The 21,641-nt window shown below is 46.7% G+C and overlaps 1 protein-coding gene across 1 annotated transcript in view; it reads left to right on the top strand.

The window, feature by feature from the left end:
* The window catches only part of KCNU1 (potassium calcium-activated channel subfamily U member 1), a gene marked incomplete at both ends in the record, with an annotated part of 144,102 nt that overhangs the window by 119,114 nt on the left and 3,347 nt on the right, over positions 1-21,641 (top strand). Inside the window, 5 exons of the mRNA XM_082863614.1 lie at positions 902-1,126; positions 2,634-2,820; positions 8,615-8,686; positions 11,694-11,833; positions 19,753-19,947. Coding sequence (XP_082719740.1) covers positions 902-1,126; positions 2,634-2,820; positions 8,615-8,686; positions 11,694-11,833; positions 19,753-19,947 — 819 coding nt within the window. The remainder of the gene's footprint in view (positions 1-901; positions 1,127-2,633; positions 2,821-8,614; positions 8,687-11,693; positions 11,834-19,752; positions 19,948-21,641) is intronic.

Raw genomic sequence — 21,641 nt, forward strand, 5'->3', positions numbered from 1 at the left:
ACATTGACTCATTCCCTGAAATCAATCACAGAGACTTAAAATAAGTTTCCTACAGGACTATCATCCCTTTCTCTAAAGTTACACTTATTGTTTTTAAAAGTCTCTATGAATGTGGGGAAACCTAATCTAAAGATCCGTCACATATATTATTTTGTCTTCAACTTAAAAGTATAGGGGAGATGTTAAAAATTGGCCATGCTGATAAGAGTATGAGACATATTGAAATGTTTGGGATCAAATGGAACTTTTGTAACCTTCACATTTATTTTGTGCGCTTTTCATGATAAATTTCCTGAACTCTGGAATCTATTGAATCTGGGCAGTATAGTAGGTGAGGCCATATGAAATTGCCAATATTCAACCATTTTTGACCCAGAAAAAAGGCAGTTTCATATGGTTCATGCTAATATGTATATTTTCATATGTATGAAAATCCGCTGAAAACTGCAGCATGTTGTACGGCTGGGGGTTTTTCAGGGCTCGCTAGAAGACAAGTTTAGCAATGGGATTTGGAATGTTTTCGTTTTTCAGTGAGTCGTCCTGTAGCACATACGAGGCTAAAAACATATAATGAAAATGAGAGCTGTTTTCCCCATTTGGTTCAATGATTTCATGATTTCAATGATGCCAATCTGAGTTTGCACTGAGGCACTCCAGGCTAACAGAGAACTGGAAAAAGCGAACTAAGAAGGAACTCCCGGAAAAGATACATAGTTTAATTGTCCCATAGTGGATAAGTTCCATGCTTTTTATGAGTAATTTGCAAAATCCGATCTTCCTTATGAAAGTGCTAGTGTGAATGTAAATACCAAGAAGAGTTGGGATGTGGGGAAGGAGCCCTCTTTAAAGGACTCTCATCTTGTTTCTAAAAATGACCAGACTCTGGCCTGCTTATACTTAGAATCGAACTGAGAAGTCAAAACATGAGTTTCGGAACCACATTGTAGCGTGTGTCTTTGGAGATGCCCACTCAACACTGATGGGGCTTCGGAATTTTGTAATGCCATTGAGAGCTAGCAGCTATACCCGTCAGGAGCTGAAGGACATTGTGTTCGTTGGGTCTCTGGATTACCTGCAGAGAGAATGGCGATTTCTCCGGAATTTTCCCCAGATATACATTCTGCCTGTAAGTGTCACAGTAAGGGATAGTGAATATTTATAATGATAATAATACTAACAGTACTAGGATTAATAATGGTAATAATAATAATAAATCAGTAGTAGCTCGCAGTTATACCTGGTACCAGAAACTGTTCTAAGCATTTTGCACGTACTAACTCATTTAACCCTCCAAATAACCCCATGGTATAAATTTTAAAGATGCTGAACTTTAGGCACAGAGAGAGTAAGCAACCCGTCCAAGTTTACACGGCAGGTAAGTAGCAGGACTAGGATTTAAATCCAGACATATTTCATGTTTTATGTCCCTAACCATGTTTATGGTCTTTATGTAATAGAGTTTCTTTGCATTTCTAAATCCGATTCTGACCTAATGGCTAAGCCTAAGCTGATACCAGCCAGCCTTTGTGCTCTAACTTTCTCATCTTTTCTGGAGACTCGCCTTTTATGGAACACATAATGCCACGTGGTCCTTGACAGATGTATGAGAAGGAGGAATTCTGAGAAATGGATCCATTATGCATATGTGGCATTGTGGTTGTAATTGTATTTGCTCTGAACCTTCACAGGGCTGTATCTCATTATATGCCACCATTTCCGTGGATTAATATATATATGCAGTGTGAAACGCACCAAAACTTTTGATTTTTCAAGAAATAATGCTAGCAACAGATTAGGAATATTCTTCAAAAACGGTTGTCTCAAGAAACAAATTGTATTTGTTTTTTTTTTAAATGTCACCATAAATGTCCCCGCACCACCGCTTACTTTAGTCCATAGCAAAGGAGGAAAGGAAATGACCAGGAGCCTCCAGATCCAGCTAGTGTTAGAAATCGCCAGTGTTAGCATCTCAGCCACCCGATGGTGGGACCAGCTCTATCCCTATTTCTCCACCAAAGAAAAGAAGCAGCTGCCACTTTGCTAATTAATCCAGGGTACAAATGCAGTCACCTGCAAGCAAAACTGTGAGGACGCAGAATTGGCTTTTATTTATTTATTTTTTTGCGGTACGCGGGCCTCTCACTGTTGTGGCCCCTCCCCTTGCGGAGCACAGGCTCCGGAAGCGCAGGCTCAGCGGCCATGGCTCACGGGCCCAGCCGCTCCGCGGCATGTGGGATCCTCCTGGACCGGGGCACGAACCCGTGTCCCCTGCATCGGCAGGTGGACTCTCAACCACTTCGCCACCAGGGAGGCCCCAGAACTGGCTTTTAGATCTGGACCTTCTGTGATGTTTTTCCCTCACCACTGCTACCCTTACTCTGATTCTTTTCTTCCACTTGAGTCACCTCAGTGGGTTTAGGCTCCGCTCTCTCCACTCCACTTCGTCCCATCCAGACTTGCTCTCAGAAGGGATCTGCAAAATTTAGTCACGCTCAGATATTCATGAACGATAAGGATAAACGTGTCAGATATCAGGTAACTAAGTCTTAAAACCAAGTCAGTGGAGGCTTTGGCTCAAAAACTTGCATCATCCACAAAAAGCCACCACCATGTACCCGGTTTTCTCTCAATAGGGATCTGCGCTCTATTCTGGAGACCTCCATGCAGTCAACATAGAGGAGTGTTCCATGTGTGCTGTCTTATCCTCCCCATCTAAGTCATGCAGCAGCCCGACCTTGGTGGACACGGAGCCTATCATGGCCACACTCAACATCAGATCACTTCGGATTAGCTGCTCAGCCCAGACACCCTCAGAGCCACGTAAGAACAATACCCTGACGGGAAGAGGCTAGAGAGAATGGGATCAGGAAGAATTAACTCCTCTCTGAAAAACTTTAATGATGGAGAGGAGGAGAGGTTGGGCCAAATGACCTATAAAATCCCGTCCAGCTCTGAGAATTCTGTACTAGAATTAGTGGACAGTTGAGTCCTTGGGACTCCTAGTCAAATGAAAAATGATGTCCATCTTCTAAATGGAATGCACATAACACTGTTTTTCTCCCATCTTAAAGAAGATCATGGAGTTGTAAGTGCTGTTATTGTTATGAATCAGATATCAGTGAGCATAGCCATTGGTATTTTATTATCATTAACAACAGGTGTTATTATTGTTAATCGGCTCTCATTGGATCCTGTAGGTGTTCAAGTTACTATTCTTAGTTTTGTGATTGGGAGGTTGAAGCACACATTCTACCACACTATTTGTGGACTAGACTACAAAAAATCTAGTCCAGTCTTTGGTGGGTGCACTTTGGTAGGTGAGCCAGCTACTTCACAGACCCTCACTAAACAACCAAACACCGCTCAGCACCCAGGATTTCAGGGGTTTTTGCAACTAACTAAATAATAATAATAGCAAAGCACTTCCTGAATATCAAAGGGCATTGAAAATCCCGACTGAGGAAGTGTGAGCCATATTCTGCTGAGCTAATCTGAAGATGTATAAAAACGCCTCTGTGTTCTGCATGTCAGTCCTTAGCAATTAGGGTCACTCAGATTTACACAAGATTTGTGTGTGGGTTGAGTGTGTGTGTGTGTGTGTGTGTGTGTGTGTTTGCATCATGCTTGCAACTTTCTAAAATTGGACAGAAAAGTATTCACCGTGTAGGCAGTATCATCAATGTAGAAATGAAAAATGCCCGCTGAGTAAAAGCAGAGGGTAAGCTGACAACACCGTAAGCCACCTAGCTAATCATTGGGTGACTTGTCCTTCCTATTATCATTTTTTAAAATCTCACATCCTATATAGGCTAAAAAGATATAAACCTATGATTTTTTTTTTTTGCGGTCCGCGGGCCTCTCACTGTTGTGGCCTCTCCCATTGCAGAGCACAGGCTCCGGACACGCAGGCTCAGCGGCCGTGGCTCACGGGCCCAGCCGCTATGCGGCATGTGGGATCTTCCCAGACTGGGGCACGAACCCGTGTCCCCTGCATCGGCAGGTGGACTCTCAACCACTGCACCACCAGGGAAGCCCTAAACCTATGATTTTAATTCTGGTTTCTTTTGTATCTGGTGATTCTCATCCTTTCACTTATTCACTTATTCATTCAACAAGAATACATTGATTTTGTATGTGTCACATACTCTGCTAAACTGACAGGACTGGTAGGAGGAAATACAGGCGAGAGGGGAAAAGGGCTGGGAAGAAGGAAGAGAAAATGAAAGAATGTCACAGTATTTGAGTCATCATGCAGTGTGAGTAGGTGCTCTCCCCAACGGCAAAAGGGAAAGTTTAGGGAAGAACGTACTGTGTAGACCTGGCACCTTTCCTTGTGTGGATGTCATCATACCCATTTGTGTGACAGGAAAGAGAGGTCCAGACAGGCTCTCCTGTGCTGCCTAACACAGGAAGCAGCAGTAAAGTTACATTCTGAGCACATAGGAATAGCCAAGGACTGCCACTCAGAAACCTCACCCATTGCTACGGCGTCACAGGAATCTACCTGGAGTTTGCATGTGGAAATTCCCAACCCTCAGGGAAGCCTGTTTGGTTCTCTTAACCATTCTTCCTATCTCATACTAATACTCCTCTTGCAGCATACCAAGCAGGTGGCAATGGGAATGCCCCCCTCCAAGAATTATCAGTATAAAGGATTGTGAAATTCTGCCAGGAGGGAGAAAATATCTTCCACGCTGAGCAATTTTCTGTCCCTTCTTCTGAGACAGTGGTTCTCAGCCAGGGGCGGTTTTGACCCCAGAGGTTGTCTGACAATGTCCGGAGACAGCCTTGGTTGTCACAGCTTGGCGGGATGCTATTGGCCTCTAGTGGGTAGAAGTCAGAGATGCTGCTAATATCCTACAGTGCACAGGTGCCATATGTCAATAGGACCAAAATTGAGAGCTCTCACTCTGACATATCTGCTGAGCCTTGTGTGGGCTCAGCGGGCTCTCCCACATCTTCATGGTCATGACAAGGTTACACGTAGAATCCATCTAGGACCACCAAGGCTATTCCATACAGTGGTTCACCCAGGGACGTTGGAGGTGGGGGGACAGCAAGAAGGAGGACCCTCCAAAGGACCAGGCCTCCTGGACATCCCCACGGAAAACTTTAGGTTTCTCACTGATGCTCTAATTACTGCCCTGTCACGTCACAAGGACAGGTTGGCAAACCTAGGTACTGAACTAAATAATCTGTGGCATAATCTAAACATATAACAGTAATTAAGTCTGACAACTTAATATGCTCTTGAAATTTAAATGTACAGTAGTAATCTACAATTAAGCAATCTTTTGCTTAATAATAGCACCCTGCCAGCCTGGAAGAATTTCAGGTATAATACTGTGTACTACTAGGTAGCAAAAATATTGACATTAGTAAAATGTACCCAGGCTATGATCTGACACATATTCAAATTAACCGTTGCTCTACCAGAAAAGATGGAGTTAAGGCGGAAATTCTGTCGCTGTCCTCCAGCCAGTGTCAGAGCAGATATTTATGCAGTTACATCAGCTGATGTGAACCTGTCGCTATCCAATAAGAACATTTGACTCTGAAAGTCAGGATATTCCAAGCCCGTTATCAGAGGGAACTGAAATCAGAAAGTGCAGCTCAAAGGAGAATTTTCCCCTTTGAGGGAAACTGATCTCAATATTTTATTGAAATTGTCAACCAAACCTTATGTATTTTAATATATATAAAGGGAATGGGCATGGGCTTTGAACTTGGTGCCAATTTGGGTGTGAAAACCCATCCATCCTTTACAAACCGTGTAGCCTTGGGCAAAGCATGTGGACCCTGAGGCAGTTTCATCATCTTCAAAGGTGATCTAACGGGACTTAATTCACAGGTTTGAGGGCACGGTGGTGTCATTCTTACCTCCCAGCTCGTAGCAGCCCGAGGGATCTTTTACAAATATTTATTGGATAATGGCAGTTTCCTCCTTCAGACCCTGTAATGGTGACTCATGACAATTGCAGGAAAGTCATGTAGGGTCTTGCAGGCCAGTAGGGAGCCTGAACTTCCTCCTTCGGTCTGTTTATACTGGCTCTTTCCTGCCTTAAGTTCCTTATCCCATTCCCTCTGTCTGGATGGCTTTTGCTCATCACTCAGGATGACATTCCAATGTCAGAGAAGCCTCTTCAAACTCTATCTAAGGTCACCTCCCCAGGTCACTCACTAGCCCCTAAAAGTTGGGTTTTTTCACAGTACTCATCACTATCTGAAAACATTTTGTATTTGCAACATATGGTATGTAACCGGGGCAGGGACTGTTCATAGTCCTAGTGTGGAGTCGATACTCTTTAAAGATTTGTAGAGGGAGGATAGCAAGGAAGGAAACGAGAATGGAAAGAAGGAAGGAAGGAAAGGTACCTAAAGCAGATAAAGCATCTTGCACGTTTCTGAGAATAAAGTAGAATCTCATTTCCCCCAAGTCTCCTGCATTATGAAAATCCCAGAAGTTTGTTCAGGAAAAACAGTCGAAGGTATTCAGATCCCATCATCAGTAAGATTTCCCAGTGAGTTTGGAGATGTGGTCTTTAGCCACCATGCAAACCCTCCTCTTCAATAGATGCGTGGACGAGGTTAGCCCCCGGGGCCGCTGTTTCCTCACCTGAAGCTAAAGGGTTTTGCTAAAGTCCTAAGGCCATTTCTAGTTCTAACTGTAAACTACACGTGTTGGGCTCCTCCTGTGGCGCTTCCGTGTTTACCCTGAATCTACCTGGAAGCATGACTCAGAATTTTAGTGGCAATCAGAAATGTATTCAGCTCTACTCTGCGTGAACAAGAAGTGGCACTTTTATGGAAAGTTTCTTGGGGAGATGGGAGAGGTGATAAATACAGGAAGGCGCCTACATACGCACCTTCAAGTTGAAAACATCCAAAGATGCGAATGTGCACCTGGTTCCAGCAAGGAGCCAGATCCCGTGCCATCCGCGTCAGGCGTGAGGGAAATGGCAGCTCGCCCTCCGTCTCCTATTGCTGACGATCCTTCAGCTCTACCATCTCCCACCTCCTCTCCCTCCTCCTGTCAGTAGCTCTTGTTGCCTGTTCACTCGATGCCAGCCCCTGTGTGCCAGCTGTTGTACTGTACTACTGTACTTTTCAAGGTACTGTACTGGAAGATAAAAAAGGATTTCTTTATTTTCTGTGTTTTTTTATGTATTATCTGTGTGAAAAGTATTATACACCTACTACAGTACGGTACTATATAGCTGATTGCGTTAGCTGCGTACCTAGGCTAACTTTGTTGGACTTAACGAACAAATTGGACTTATGAACATGCTCTCGGAATGAAACTTGCCTGTATGTAGGGAACTTACTACATTGTAGAGCATAGCATTCTCTCTGGGAACAAAACCTCCCTTTGGATCTCCTCTTTCCCCCGTCCCCATCTCAGTGGCCAGTTTCCCCACCCCCGTCCCTTTGTCTGTCTCTCAGGCTGTCTGTCTGACCCACTGGCTCATCTCACCCACCCTCCCCTACCACTTACCTGGCTTGGGAAACAAAAGACCCTCCACATATTTCACCTTCTTCAAGGCAGCAGAGAATCTGAATGACAAGCAGAATGTTAACTTTCACAGTATTATTTCCCTGTTACATACATAGAATTCCCAGAAAAGTTCAAGATAGGTAACCAGTAGTTTTAAAGCATAACTTTTGATGAGATCATCATGTGTTTGGTTTGGTTTGGTTGTTTTTTTTTTCATCAGGATCCTAGTTTCCTCTTTCTCTTTTCCCTTTTGTTTCTTTACCTTTTCTGGGGGTGTTTAACTTGGAGACCAAAACTCTGGGGTCATCCTTGTTTTTGAACAGGTTTTGGACAGGTTTCCTCACCTGTCCGCGCATGCTGGGGCTGTGTTCCAGACCAGAGCCGGGCATGGAATCTCTTTGGGATTCGAGGCTCGCAGAGGGAGATGAAGGGCCTCACCTCCTAAGGCAGGAGCTGAATGTGAAGACAGAGGCCCCATGACCTCCCACCCCAGTCTTTAAGGAACTCCCAAGACATTAGGGGTTGGGGAGGCCAGCCAGAGTTGGGAGGCAGAGACAATCTTGCTGAAGAAGAAAGAGACCCTCAGCCCAGAGAGGATCTCCAAGAGGCAGAAGCACCAGGAGCCAGTAATCCAGTCGCTGTGCCTCCACAGGCTCTCCTGGGGCAGCACCTCCTGTTTATTCAGTTTCCTGAAGGTTCTACAAGCAAGTGCATGTAGTTTGAGGCACTGCCTGCCTGAGCCGTCACCCGGCACTCCCAGTCGGTAGACAACAATTGGATGTAACTTAGGCTGCCGATAAGCAACTACAGGGAGAACGTCACCCTTTCTGTAATTCACTTGAGGTGCCATTTAGAAAACATCCTACACACACACACACACACACACACCACACACACACACCACACACACACCACACACACCAAACTTCTGGAAAGGAGAGGCTGAGGCCGTTTTTTTTCTAAATGTAGAGAAAGATTTGGGATTTGGGCGTGAGAGTCACTTTGCTAAGATAAAGCCTCAAGCGCCACGGTGTGCTTCCGCGTCCGTGTCTGTGTCGCAGGCCGCTTCGTTTGCATCTGTCCATCTCATCCCTCCCTTGTTGCTGTCTGTGTCCACAGGGTGTACTCGGTGCTTCAGTGACAACCCCGGGAAGTCAAAGTACCGAAGGATCCCCATCCTCACTGAACTGAGTAAGTTGTGTTTCCAGGACAGAATTCAAGGGAGAAGTCTCTGTATCTGTATTTGATGTCCCAAGGGTGTCTTTAGGATCCGCAGTCAAAGGACTGAGGACCAGAATGGGGCGCAGAGACCATTATGTGTTTGACTGGCTGTTATATTGGGCTTTTACCTGTTTGGTGACGTTGACATCCTCCAGCAGAGCCTGTCATATCTGGGTGTCAGGGTGCAGGAGTAGCTCCTGCCTTCTCCCTTCTTCCAGGGGAGGGGACGTGGATTTGAAAACTGCAAGAAAGGCTCTCCCTAAACCAACTTCTCTACCTGTCAGACGTCTTCCTCTCCTGAGGTGCTACCAGAGCAGGCACTAGAGTGAGGCAGGTGAGGCCCCCAGGGTGTAGACTTTAAGGAAAGGCTCACTCTTGGGGTCTTTAAATTTTGTGTCCCTTGTGTCTTCTTAATCCCAGCCCTGAGCGGTGCTCTTCTAAAATGGAAATACTCCATGCAGAAATAACAGGATGAGCTGTTATCTCTCATCAACACCTTATGGAAAACGCACGTATATGAAACTTTCCTAGACATGAGGAGCCCTGGGGGCAGCAAGAAGGGCAGGGAAGGCAGGTGCCTGTGTGCATTGTTTGTGATTCACCAGGGTAGACACTGGGATTTAATACTGATAATAGTTGGTGAGCAAAAGGGAAGTTACCGAAGAGGGGGTTTTACCTTTAACACAGTTTGGACCAACTCAAAGGTGATCTCTAAAAGCTGCTCCTGGGTGTGAGATTCGACTCGATTCCATAGCGTAGCAGACATTTTAGTGGGATTTTTATGATTCAGCATGTGTAAGCTGAGGGAGATTTATACCCAACTAGATGAGCAGACCTCATGGTCCCAGAAATGAAGCAGGCAGACAGAGAGAGGAGCCAGTAGGTGACACCACCAGATGATTTGGGAGTGGCAGTGCAGCAGGTGGGCAGCAGTCTAGCCACCCTGGATCCCAGAACCGCAGCTCTCCAAATCCACCTTTGAAGATCTCAGATCCCTTGAGCCTGACTTGTGCCTGGCAGCCTGTCTGTAGCCGCCCTAAAGCTGATGGCTGCAGTTCTTACTTATATTTCATTTTGATTTTGCTACCCTTCTGAGCCGTCTCTGACTCTGAGGTGTATATACACTGAGGGCGTTCATCAGAAGACTGTCATGTAAGTTAGAGTGGTCAGGAGGGACCAGCCAGCTTCTCACCGGCCTCAGAAATGCATCCGGTCACTCTCCAGGGACGTACAGCTTTGTTCAAGGAAAGACTTTCTGGCACCGGGCAGCGCCTGTCTAATTAGCCTAACAGATCACCTGCCAGCTCACTCAGTTTCCATTCTTTGGCCAGCAAGGAAGGGTCACAGTGACATGAGAGCTGCAGGTCTGATGGCCAGCACTTTGGTCCAGAGTGTACAGTGGCCTGCAGGAAAATGTCTGGGGATGCTGAGGCCACTGGTTTAGGATGACACAGCAAGATCTGGACAAAGGCTCCTGGGGTGTGCGTGTGTGCACGCGCGCACGTGAATGTGTGTGTGTGTGTGTGTGTGTGTGTGTGTATGTGTGGAGGGTTGGCAGTGCAAGAAGAGATGTGTATGTGCACGTAGGAAATGTGGGTTGATACTGGTCATACCTCCTTCATCTTTTATAAAGATGCGTAGTTCTTGGAAGAAAATGATTCCTTAATACCAGCAGTCTATCACTTCCCCCAAATGTACTAAGAAATAATTTTAAGAATTGGAGACTAATGCAGTCTTAGTTAGGAGCGTACTCTCAGTTGTATGTCCAGTAGATTTGCTTGGATCTGTAATATGACGGTCAAGAAGTTTGAAGGGTCTAAGACTTAAGGCTGCTTGCAAACTAACAGGTTCATCTGCCCAGTTTCACGGATGTGGACAGAAGATGAGAGACCACTGGGTCAGAGACGATGAACAGTTTATTACTCACGTCAATAGCAGTAGCCAGAGAATCATCACTTTTGTGCTGGCTTCCCAAGCCCTCGTTCCCACAGGAGGACATGAAAAGGTCCAGGTGATACCTGGACCCACCGTGAATTGCTTTGTAAGAGAGGAACCCTGAGCTTCGGGAACGAGCATCTTTTATAATGGGCAGTAAGCATGCCTTCCCTTTGCTCTGGTAGGAGATATCACTATCTTCCAATGCTATGCTCTATACAAACATTTTTGAAGCAGTAATCTTGGAACAAAGGCAAGCAGCGCCTCTGCTGTCCTCATAGAAATGACCGATTTCACTGACTACAGAGGCTGCCTACAGGGGGTCTGAGTTGCAGCCTGGGGCCAGCATAGGTTTGCTAATGGATAACTTGGCCACTGCTGCACAGGTCTGATTAGGCTGATTCTTGAAGCCCTTGCTGCTTAAAGTGTAGTCCATGAATCAGCAGCAGGAGCATCTGCAAGCTTGCTGGACTCTCAGGCCCCACCTTCGACCCAGTGGATCAGAATCTAGATTATAACAAGATCCCCAGTTGATTCACAGGCACGTTAAATTTTGAGAGGCACCGATTAACCCGTTCTGGGCCCAAATAACTCTAAGGACCCAAGTGAATACCACGCCATCTATGACATAGTGTGTGGAGAAAAAGACAATAACGGGGGTGAGCAGATGTTCCTATTTATGTCTCTTGTCCCTATGCGATTATGTAAAGTGTCCCCTTTTTCTTCCAGAAGTGTCCTGTCTTGAAAGTTAAATTATTAAGGGTGACATTCAGGACACTTGCTTGGAGAAACTGAGCCTGAGGTACAAGGCTATCTCCTTGATGATGAAGGTCCCCAAGCGGGCTTCCCATCTTCAGGGGATGAAGATAGTAATACTTGGAAAGAAAAAACTATATACTGCAGTTGAGGCAGGTCCCACTTTGACCCTAAAGTAGGCATCAAATCCTTTGAGCGATGGTCCCTCCTTGGCCTGCCTGGTCCAGAAGTCCCGTATCCTTCATCTTGTCTGCCTGCCTTTCCTTTTTGCCTCTTTCACTTGCAGAAAATCCTTCCAACATGCACTTTATTGAACAACTCGGCGGGATGGAAGGAGACCTCTCGGGAATGAGCCTGCACCTCAGCACGTCCTTTGCCACCGGCACTGTCTTTTCCGGCAGCTTCTTGGATTCCCTCCTGGCCACGGTAGGTGCACTGAAGCCAAGGAGCCCCACAGCCAAGCCCCTGCCGCGGGGAGAGTGCGTGGCTCAGGACTCGGGCGGATGGTGCTAACTAACGCCTCGCGATTCTGCGTGCTTGTTGATGTCCCAGAAAAGCTTGTCCACGCACATCATTTCACCTTTGCTCATGACTACCTGGCAAAGGAAGCCAAATGCTCACATTTTTAAAATTAAAAACGTGAAGCCCTTAGAGCCAGAACACTCAATGCCGGGAGGAATGAGCACATCCACAGAACCCACCCTTCAGCTTCAAGTGCCTCTTGGCTGACCAGGCTCTTTGGCGTCAGAGCTTGGGCGGTGATCCTGCTTTCTCTTCTCTCTAAAATATCCCCAAGCTATACAGAAATTGTCCATGAAAGGATGCGGGGTTCAAGGAAAGGGCTTTGTTTCTTTGGCCTTTGGTGGTGTGAGTTTTATTCAGAGCTGAGTCCAGTCTCCCTCCACGTTGCCCCTCTTGTGAGATGCATTTTTTTTTTTTTTTTTTTTTTTTGCGGTACGTGGGCCTCTCACCATTGTGGCCTCTCCCGTTGCAGAGCACAGGCTCTGGACGCGCAGGCTCAGCGGCCATGGCTCACACGCCCAGCCGCTCCGTGGCACGTGGGATCTTCCCAGACCGGGGCACGAACCCGCGTCCCCTGCATCGGCAGGCGGACTCTCAACCACTGCGCCACCAGGGAAGCCCCTGGGATGCATTTTTGACTGCACGGTCATTCTTTCCCCGAGCAGTTCCCTTGCATGGATTGCAGGATTTCCACGAGTAGAATTTATTCATTGCGCGAATGCCTATTGAACACCTTGTAGGGTGCTGTCCTAGGTGCTGAGGACACAGCAGTGATGAAACAGACCAGTCTCTGCCCATGTGGAGCTCATGCCCATGGAGGAGGTTGATACACACATGATAAGTATTATGTCAGATAGATAGGAGGGCCACGGTGATGTGAGATAGGACGTGTAGGGTTTGCGGAAGGAGTTGAAAGTTCAGTAAGGCGACCTAGGAAGGCAGCCCTGAGGAGGCGGTATGTGAGTCAAGTCCTGGGAACAGGAGAGCACGTGCCTTTCTGATCTTTGGGGAAGCAACATTCCAGGCAGAGGGAAGGTCAGGTGGGAGCATTCCCAGGGTGTTCAAGGAATTTAACTAAACCTTAGGAAATCTGTGCGTAGCCATTTGTGAATGGCTGCAAGAACTCCTGCAGGGGAAATGCTTGTAACCCACTCCCTCACAGATGCCTCCTACCCAGATGTCCCAAGAGAAGGGCTGCAGAAAGGCTGAACATCTGTGCACAGATGCTGACACAGCACAAGGCTCTGAGCACAGTTTGCTAGATTGGCTGCCCTCTGGAATTCCGCATAGAAGAGGCATCGTTCCTGAATCGTATAAGTGCCTCAGAAGCGCAGTTTGCATTTTAGGGGAGCGTGGTCAGGGCACATGCCTCGCCCTTATGGCATCAGTGGATTATGTTGCCCGGCTCGGCTCTGTCTCCCTAAGCCTTTCGGGGGAGGGTCCTCGTAAACCCCGCTGAGCTCTCAGAAAGGTCATACCGTGTCAGTGATCGTTTACCATTGAACAGGCTGACAGACTACGAATTTCCCAAATTAAGCGGGATTCAGCCTTGACTGAGCCAGACAGAGAGTCAACGAGGGAAGTCGAGTCAGGTCACTTTCCTGGGAAGGTAGCTCCGTCAGGGAAAGGATTTTAAGACGCTGCCTGTCGTGAATACTTCAGTTACCCTGCCCATAATTAGGGACCGGAGTGTCAGGCAAGGAGGTGACCTGGTGAACTGGATCTGTCTGCAGGACACATTTTAGAAGGGTTTAAGGTCCCCGTTCCCTTCAGAGATCCCTAGACAGCAGGCAGCTTTGTGACTTAAACTCCAGCCTCGGTTAAACTCCACTGGCCCACACAGGTAGGAGCAAAGTCACAGACTCTGTTTCGACTTAGTGGGAGGAGCAGGCTGGGCCGTGAGGACCGAGAGAGTGTCCAGCAATAGGCACATCCCGTGAGCCAGCACGGGGAGCACGAACTTGGTGATGAGGCTTCTCGACACTCACCTTAGGAGAGTGAGCCTGCGGCCTCTTTGAGGAGCGCCCCTTCCTCCCAGGCTGCCTTCAGCCGTTGTGTCTCATTCTGCTGGAACATGAAGTAAGCTGTGTAAAAATTCAGGAGTCTATTCTGAGGCCCCGTGGTGAAGTCTGTGGGAGAGAGAGAAAGCCACATATGGTGGCCTGGGATGGGGGACAGTCACATGAGGTCACAAGCCGCATTGGGCCCTCAGCCTGCCCTTGGGGACTCCTGGGAAGTGCCTGGCTTTGGACTGGCACTTGGTCGTCTGACGAGGCCGTGAGGACGGCAGTGGAGCTTCAGGGTACGAGGCATCCTGTATGTCAAGGGGGCTGGCTTGGAACTTGAACTTCTTCATCTCTACCTAGTGGCCTCCTGCCCCAGCTCTCAAATCCTTGATGATGAATGGCTCAGCAGAACGAACACACTTTAACACTGTTTGGAGCTCCAACTGCAAATCTCTGGCCCTGATGAGCTGAATTAGACCCTTGAAAATGCTCAGGGGATGCTGCCCACTTGTTTCCCTCCCCCTGGACCTGGTACTACTGGCTCCACTTGGTTTCTAAGGACGGGGGTGACTTTCTATCATATCAGCCACACAGAAAGAAAGAGCCCAAGGGCCAGGGCTGAGCCTCCAGTTTCACTGTGTCTGCTCATCCGAGGACAGTTTGGTCTTGGCTGGCCTCCTGCCCTTCCACCTGCTCACGGGCGGTGAGAGCAGTAGCCTCTGCGAAGAAGAGAACATTTATATCCTCCTGCACTGAAACCATCTGGGGCCCTGTGGTGGCCCCACAGTGTGTGTCCAGCCACTTCATTCTCCATACGTATTGGAGCGTGTCCTGTGCAGGCTTGCGGGAGGAGGGCCAAGGTCCCGATGTCCCCATAAAGTTAGGGTGGCAGTCACGGGCCTGGGTCATCACTCCCTCCATCACATGCCCACGGCAGGCACCACTGACACTCACGGGTCTCTTCCTCCGCATCACACCTGCGAGTCTTTACCAGCACAGACCTTGAGGCGGCATCTTCCAACGGTTTCATTGTTGAGATAATAATCAGAGCAATATCTGGGGTAAGAACAATGGTAACATCATCTCTCAGGCACTTACTTAAGGTCTTTGCTGAATGCGTTACCTGCAGTTTAATTCTCCCGTCAACCTAACCAAGAGGATACAGTTGCTAGCCTTGTTTTCCAGATCAAGACTCTGAAGCCTAGAGGGGTGACTAATGTGCCAAAGGTCACAGCACTTACAGATGACAAGTTGGTTTTCAGACCCAAATTCCTAAGGTTCCAGAGACAGACCGAATCCATTACGACCAAATCCACTGCCTCTCCAGAAGGCTCTTTCTGTGATTACGAGTGTCCTTTCAATACACTGAGGTTGAAGTTCTACTTGAAGGAATCCGCCTCCCGGGGTGCTCCAGAGTCCCTGAGGGATGAGCAGGGAGGAGAAGACCAGGGTGCACCCACCCTCCCCAGTGCCCACCCACCCCTTCCCCCCAGTCAGAACTACTCTACTCTCATCTGGGTCTCACACGAGGCTCCTGCCTGAGATTTGATTTAAAGAAGGACTTCTGTTGTTGAGAAGACTAAAAACCACTGCCTAGAAGTTAGAGAATCTGACCAACAGAGAGGCATAAAATAAGAGAGCCAGATTCCTGTTCTCTGTCTTCCGAGTCAAGTCTTCAGCTCCCGGTTGGGAGTCTTGTCCGGGAGACAGGAGTCAGCCATTCCACCCCATTTTGCACATCCATTTTGTCCCATAATTTCCCTCCCCAAGAAACATCTTCCAGATTCGGGTCTTCCCACCTGCCGTCCAGCTTGATGCTCCAAGAGGTCTGTTTACCGTGGCTGCACAGTCAGAGGTTATGCTTAGAATCAAAATGTGTGTTTCCCTGGTGGCCATCCTCTGCAGAAGGGAAAGGCTGCGGACTGGTGCGCTCCGAACAGGCTCCCTCAGGATAAAGGGGGCTGACACCTCAGCAGCTTCTGGAACAGGATGAGGTCACCTCCTTGACTCGCGTCTCAGTGAACTCTGTTTCGACCTAATATTGCGGGGCCCTCTCTTCCTTCTCACCTGTCCCTGGAAAACTGCACTGTGCTTCCAGGTGGCCCATAAGAAACACAAGGAGGATGAACTCACAGGTCCCAAGGAGAGAACAAAGCCTGAAAAATGTGGCGTGAACTTGTCACCGCCTCAAAGTACTGAAGTTCTGTTTTAGATTGTCATGTAGTTTTCCCCTTCTATCCCCTGATATCCCTGTGATTTTTTTTTCCAAGATAAAAATAATGGATTTTCCCTCCAAATCTTCTGATTCAGCCAACACTATGGCTTCAGGTATCCTCTGGAATACTACTGTAAACTCCTGGCCCAGGTGGAGAAACATGCCCCTAAGGTGTAATTGGGATTCACTTTTAACCCTCAGCTCAATGCTATATAAAAATATGGAGGGCTTCCCTGGTGGCGCAGTGGTTGAGAGTCCGCCTGCCGATGCAGGGGACACGTGTTCGTGCCCCGGTCCGGGAAGATCCCACATGCCGCGGAGCGGCTGGGCCCGTGAGCCATGGCCGCTGAGCCTGCGCGTCCGGAGCCTGTGCTCCGCAACGGGAGGGGCCACAGCAGTGAGAGGCCCGCGTACCGCAAAAAAATAAAAATTAAATAAAAATATGGAGGTGCACTCAGACCCCTCCATATGGGAGCAGGACTCCCATATGGCTTTATAACAATAGGATTTCAAACCTGGACATGAAGTAGGGAGCATTTCCCTTTACTTATAAGGGAGGTAAGGAAAATAACAAAAGTTACCTGGCTTGAGATCTCAAGTTCACTCAGCTGGTTACTGGCAGTTTTCCTACCATATAGCCTCATTCTCACCTTAGAAGTATTTCTCAGAAAATGTGGGCCTTAAGACCTTTTGAGATTCTCAGAATTAAAAGTAGTAAGTGGCCAGGATGTTAGTATCTATGTTATTAAGGAGTAATATGAGAGAAACCTCAAACTTCACTGTAGCTAAAAGTTAAAACACTTTGGGCTGCAACATTTTCAAGCATCAAAAGTTCAAATTCTGATTGAACTGATTACATTAGATATTAGATATATTAGATATTAGATAATATAAATCTGAGTATATTAGAAACACTATTCAAGTTTAGAAGTCCTAAAATGTTTCATGCACATTTCAACTTTCATATTTTCTTGAGAAAGAAAAAAAGAATGAAAACCAAAAAAAGGAAAGAAGGGAGAGAGGAAGGGAGGAAGGGAGGAAAGAAAAAAGAGACCCATAATGGCAGTGCCATGGAACCCCGAATAATAAGAATGTAAGATGGGCTCAGAATAAGGGTGACATGTAAATCGCATAATTTTCCCCAATATAGAATTGCAAGCCTTTTGATGTCAAAACTGAAGAAATGATAGGGTCAAAAGCTAGGCCTCTCTCTGTTAAATATGTAAAGTACATGTTTCCCTAGAGGCATCGACACCAGGATAACCCTAGAAATTACACCTTTTTTTTTTTTTTTAATCAGTGGAGAAGTATTCTAACAGCATTATGTTTGATCATTCTACATTACGGCCACTTGTTCTTAAACGGATTGTGGTCCAATCTGGATTTACATCCTCCACTCCCTCCTGGATTTCAGGGGGCCAGATCCATAAGACCCTTCTGGGTAGAGGATGCAACAGGGAGGGAATATACGGAGGTGACTGTCAGGAGGTTCGTTCTTTCAGTCTGGACATTAGGATGGAGAAGGTGTTTGAAGTCATCTTTAATCTGAAAAATATTGTAAAAGTCCTTCTCTTTTTATTTTCTCTTAATTTACATAGATTATATTATTTCCTAGGTCGCCTTCTCCAGTGGGCTCTACATTTTGCTAACAGTATTGGTTTATTTGTTAAAATTCAACTGCCAATTATACTCAATATTCTGGCAGCTGTATTTGTACTCAGTTTTTAAAAATCATTTGTAATAATTGTTTGCAGCAACTTTTGCACTGAATATTCTTACACCTGCCTGGTCCAATGTGCTCTTGAAGACGTGAATGTTAAGTAGACAAAGTCTGTCTGAAAGAACACATCATTTAAGGCCTGTTGCTCAGAGTGTAATTTGAGGACCACCAGTGTCAAAACTACCAGAGGTGCCCTTTAAATTCTGATTCCCACTCCCGTACATAAATTCTGATCCAGTAGATCTGGGATCCCAGAAATCGGGTCTCATGAATATCACTCCAGGTGATCCAGGTACGTGAACACCAGTGTCGAAGACAGCACAATTCAGTGGTGTGTGCTGTATATCTCATTGAATCCTGCAAACAGTGCTCAAAGGTGGGTATTATCATGTCATCTTTAAAATCATAAAACTATGAGAAAGAATTCGGTCCACTAGGATGTGCCAGTCCAAGATTCAAACTCAGGTGTGTTCCGTACAAACAGCTAGCTCTAAAATGCAGAAGAATACAATAGAGTAAAGCCAGTGGCCATGGGATCACAAAGAAAGGAAAATCTCATTCTGATGAGGAAGCCAGTATAGGGTCTTCGAAGAGGAAAGATGAACCAGCTGTTCTAAAGCAAAGGCATGAAGGAGTAAAAGTGTCACTTGAGCGACTGCAGATTGACTATAGTGTGCACCGGAGAGAACCATGGCTCATGGAGATGAGCTCAGAGAGGGAGCTGGTGTCAGATCTTGAGGGCTTTGAAGACCGTGGAAACGAGTCTGAGCTTGGTTTTACTGCAGGTTCAAGGGATGGGTGGCGGGATCTCATTTGCGTTTCTGGACAATCTCTCTGGAAGCATTTTGAGCAATGGATTGTAAATGAGAAAAAGACTAGTAAAGAGGTGTGTCTCATAACCCAGACTTCAGAAGACAAGTCCCTGAATTGGGGCATGGAGAAAGTGAATGGTAAAATTTCTCAATAACGATGGAAGTCATTCCTATTATTTATAATGAAAACAAAATTACTGATTTTTATGTAGGTGCTATATAACCATGTAAATTCTCATTTCTATTGGGATAAAAGTTCGATTCAGATAAGACAGAGGGTAGGAAATTTAGAACATTATATAGATAACACTGGATTTAAGAAAACCTCATGGGCAATTATTACAGTGATATTTCCATGTATGTCACTGCCTAGTCAACACTGAGTGTGTTGAAATCCTTTGGGAAAAGAGTCTAAGAAAATGGCTTGGCATATTCAGACTCGAGCTACTTTCAAACTAAGTTGACCCACACGTCAGTCGTCAATCTCTGGCTTCATTTTGACGCCAAATATTCTGAATTCCCATTCATTTTATACTCCATACCTGCTGTTTTCGAAGTACACCATGGGAGATGTACACTGTGGGAGATTAAGTTAATACCTGTCCTCAAATAGGTCAGAATCAAAAGGAATATAAGTAGATTTACATCCGGAAGATTCAAGTGTAGACGCCAATAGTAATATAAGTAGTCCCCTAAGGAAAATCTCTAGAAGCCTCTATACATATTTTAAATACATGTTGATGATTATTAGGGTATCTGTGGCCTGATACACTCCTCTGGTCATTTTTGGAAGCGGGGACACCCTTGGGGTCAGTGTCATTACCCGTCTTCTCCTACTATTACAGTGTAAGTCCTCCCCAAAAGAGCAGGAACGGGGTCAGTGCTATTTTCTCTGCACTTTGCCTAACCCAGTGCCCTACCCAAACTGCCGGCTTTGGGATGATTTTAATCATAATGAGAGACACTGCTTTGTGCCATCAGATCCATTTCAAACAACGATGCCCAGTAAATCGCCGCGTCTCTCCACCTCCACCTTCTGACTTTGCACATGCCTCGTCCTTGCTTTCCAGGCGTTCTACAATTACCATGTTCTGGAATTACTTCAGATGCTGGTGACAGGAGGGATAAGTTCTCAGCTGGAACAACATTTGGATAAGGAAAAGTTCTGTGGGCTGAATGACAGTTACTCTACCGTTTCACCTGGAAGAATGCGGTGTAAGCTGGGGCTTCTGTCCTTAAACCAAACCATTTTGTCAGACATTCAAGTGAGTCAACTCTTCTTGTAGTAGAGCATCCTAACCTCCCTGAGTTTTGGAAATTGATCCAACCTGTTTGGGTTCCTAGATCACCTAGAGCATATAAATAATAACAATAATAATGACAAAAATTAATGTAATTTATATTCATAGTGTATTTACAATTTACAGTGCATTTTCACGTGATAACTGTTTTTTGCAACAATTCTGAGAGATCAAGCCATTGTTAGTATCCCCATCCTCCGGGTAAAAAAGTGCACAGGAAGCATCAGAGAGGTCCCATAACTTTGTCCCTTGACAAGGATTTTAATAATAAGTGTAATGTTAATATTCACTGAGCATTTGACCTGGGCCTGTCTGCTTTGTTTGTTTTTCACTTTATCTCTCCAAAGGTTTACATGGTAGGCATCGTTATTAATTCCATTGAACAGATTAAGAAGCTGAGGTGCAGAGAAACAAATACTTACCTGAGACCGTATTGCCTACCAGTGACCAAGCAGGGTCCCTCTAAGGCAGTCTGACCCAGGGCCTGTCCACTCTCCCTACGCTTGAACTACTAAAGAAATCTGATCCAGACTTCCCTGGCAGTCCAGTGAATAGGACTCCACGTTTCCAAGGCAGGGGGCACAAGTTCGATCCCTGGCCGGGAAACTAAGATCCGCATGCTGCGGGGCATGGCCAAAAAAAAAAAGAAATCTGATCATGTCACCTGAAATCAGGCAGAAGGATTCCACGTTTGGGCCTAAGAATCTGTCTGGGCTAGCCAGTGAAAAATGCTTGAGTTTTCTTAGTCCTCCGAGCTAACAAACAGTAGATTATAGCAAGGAAGAAAATAATTCTGGCAAATCCCGATGAGGCATCTGGGCATTTGGGGCTCTGTGTCGAGTCCAGGCTGCAGTGAGGAATCTACTGGTCAGCCTGCCTTTAGGTTTAGTTTTGAGTGACATGGCATTCAATTCCCCGGTGTCACCGTCAGGGGCAGGCCTTTAGAGGGGCCTGAGCAGAGCCCCTTCTTCACAGCCCTCTTCCTGCCTCTGTGTCTGCTGTGTCTCGGCAGGTACTGCCAATAAGGGCGCACCCCACGCTCTGTGCATCTGAATTCCAGGTGCAAACAACATTCCAAAGCTCCCTCCATGGTCCGGTCCTTTGAATTTCTGTGGTCCTGGGTTCCTCATCTCAGGCTGACTTGTGAGTGATTCTAAGCTCAGGACAGCTGCCACTGGCCACTTCCTGTGGGAACCAGAGGTGGCAGCGGACTGGCCAGCCCTTTCTTCTCCATTTGTGTCTGGTCCTCTGTTCTTTACCCTGAGGAATCACAGAGCTAAACAGACTGTTCTCTTTCGACTTCCCTGAACGCACTGGCTGCTGCTTTGAAGCCTGCAGCTACTCAAGGTGCCTTGTTGGCAGTCGCTTGAGAGCAAGGTCAAGAGGAGGATGAGAAGGCTGCTCTCTCTTTATGTGCCTTAAAAACTGTATTTTCCGGGCTTCCCCGGTGGCGCAGTGGTTGAGAGTCCGCCTGCTGATGCAGGGGACACGGGTTCGTGCCCCGGTCTGGGAAGATCCCACATGCCGCGGAGCGGCTGGGCCCCGTGAGCCATGGCCGCTGAGCCTGCGCGTCCGGAGCCTGTGCTCCGCAACGGGAGAGGCCACAGCGGTGAGAGGCCCGCGTACCGCAAGAAAAAAAAAAACCCTGTATTTTCCAA

The sequence above is a fragment of the Leucopleurus acutus genome (assembly GCF_964270905.1).
Source record: "Leucopleurus acutus genome assembly, chromosome: 21".
Lineage (NCBI taxonomy): Eukaryota > Metazoa > Chordata > Mammalia > Artiodactyla > Delphinidae > Leucopleurus > Leucopleurus acutus.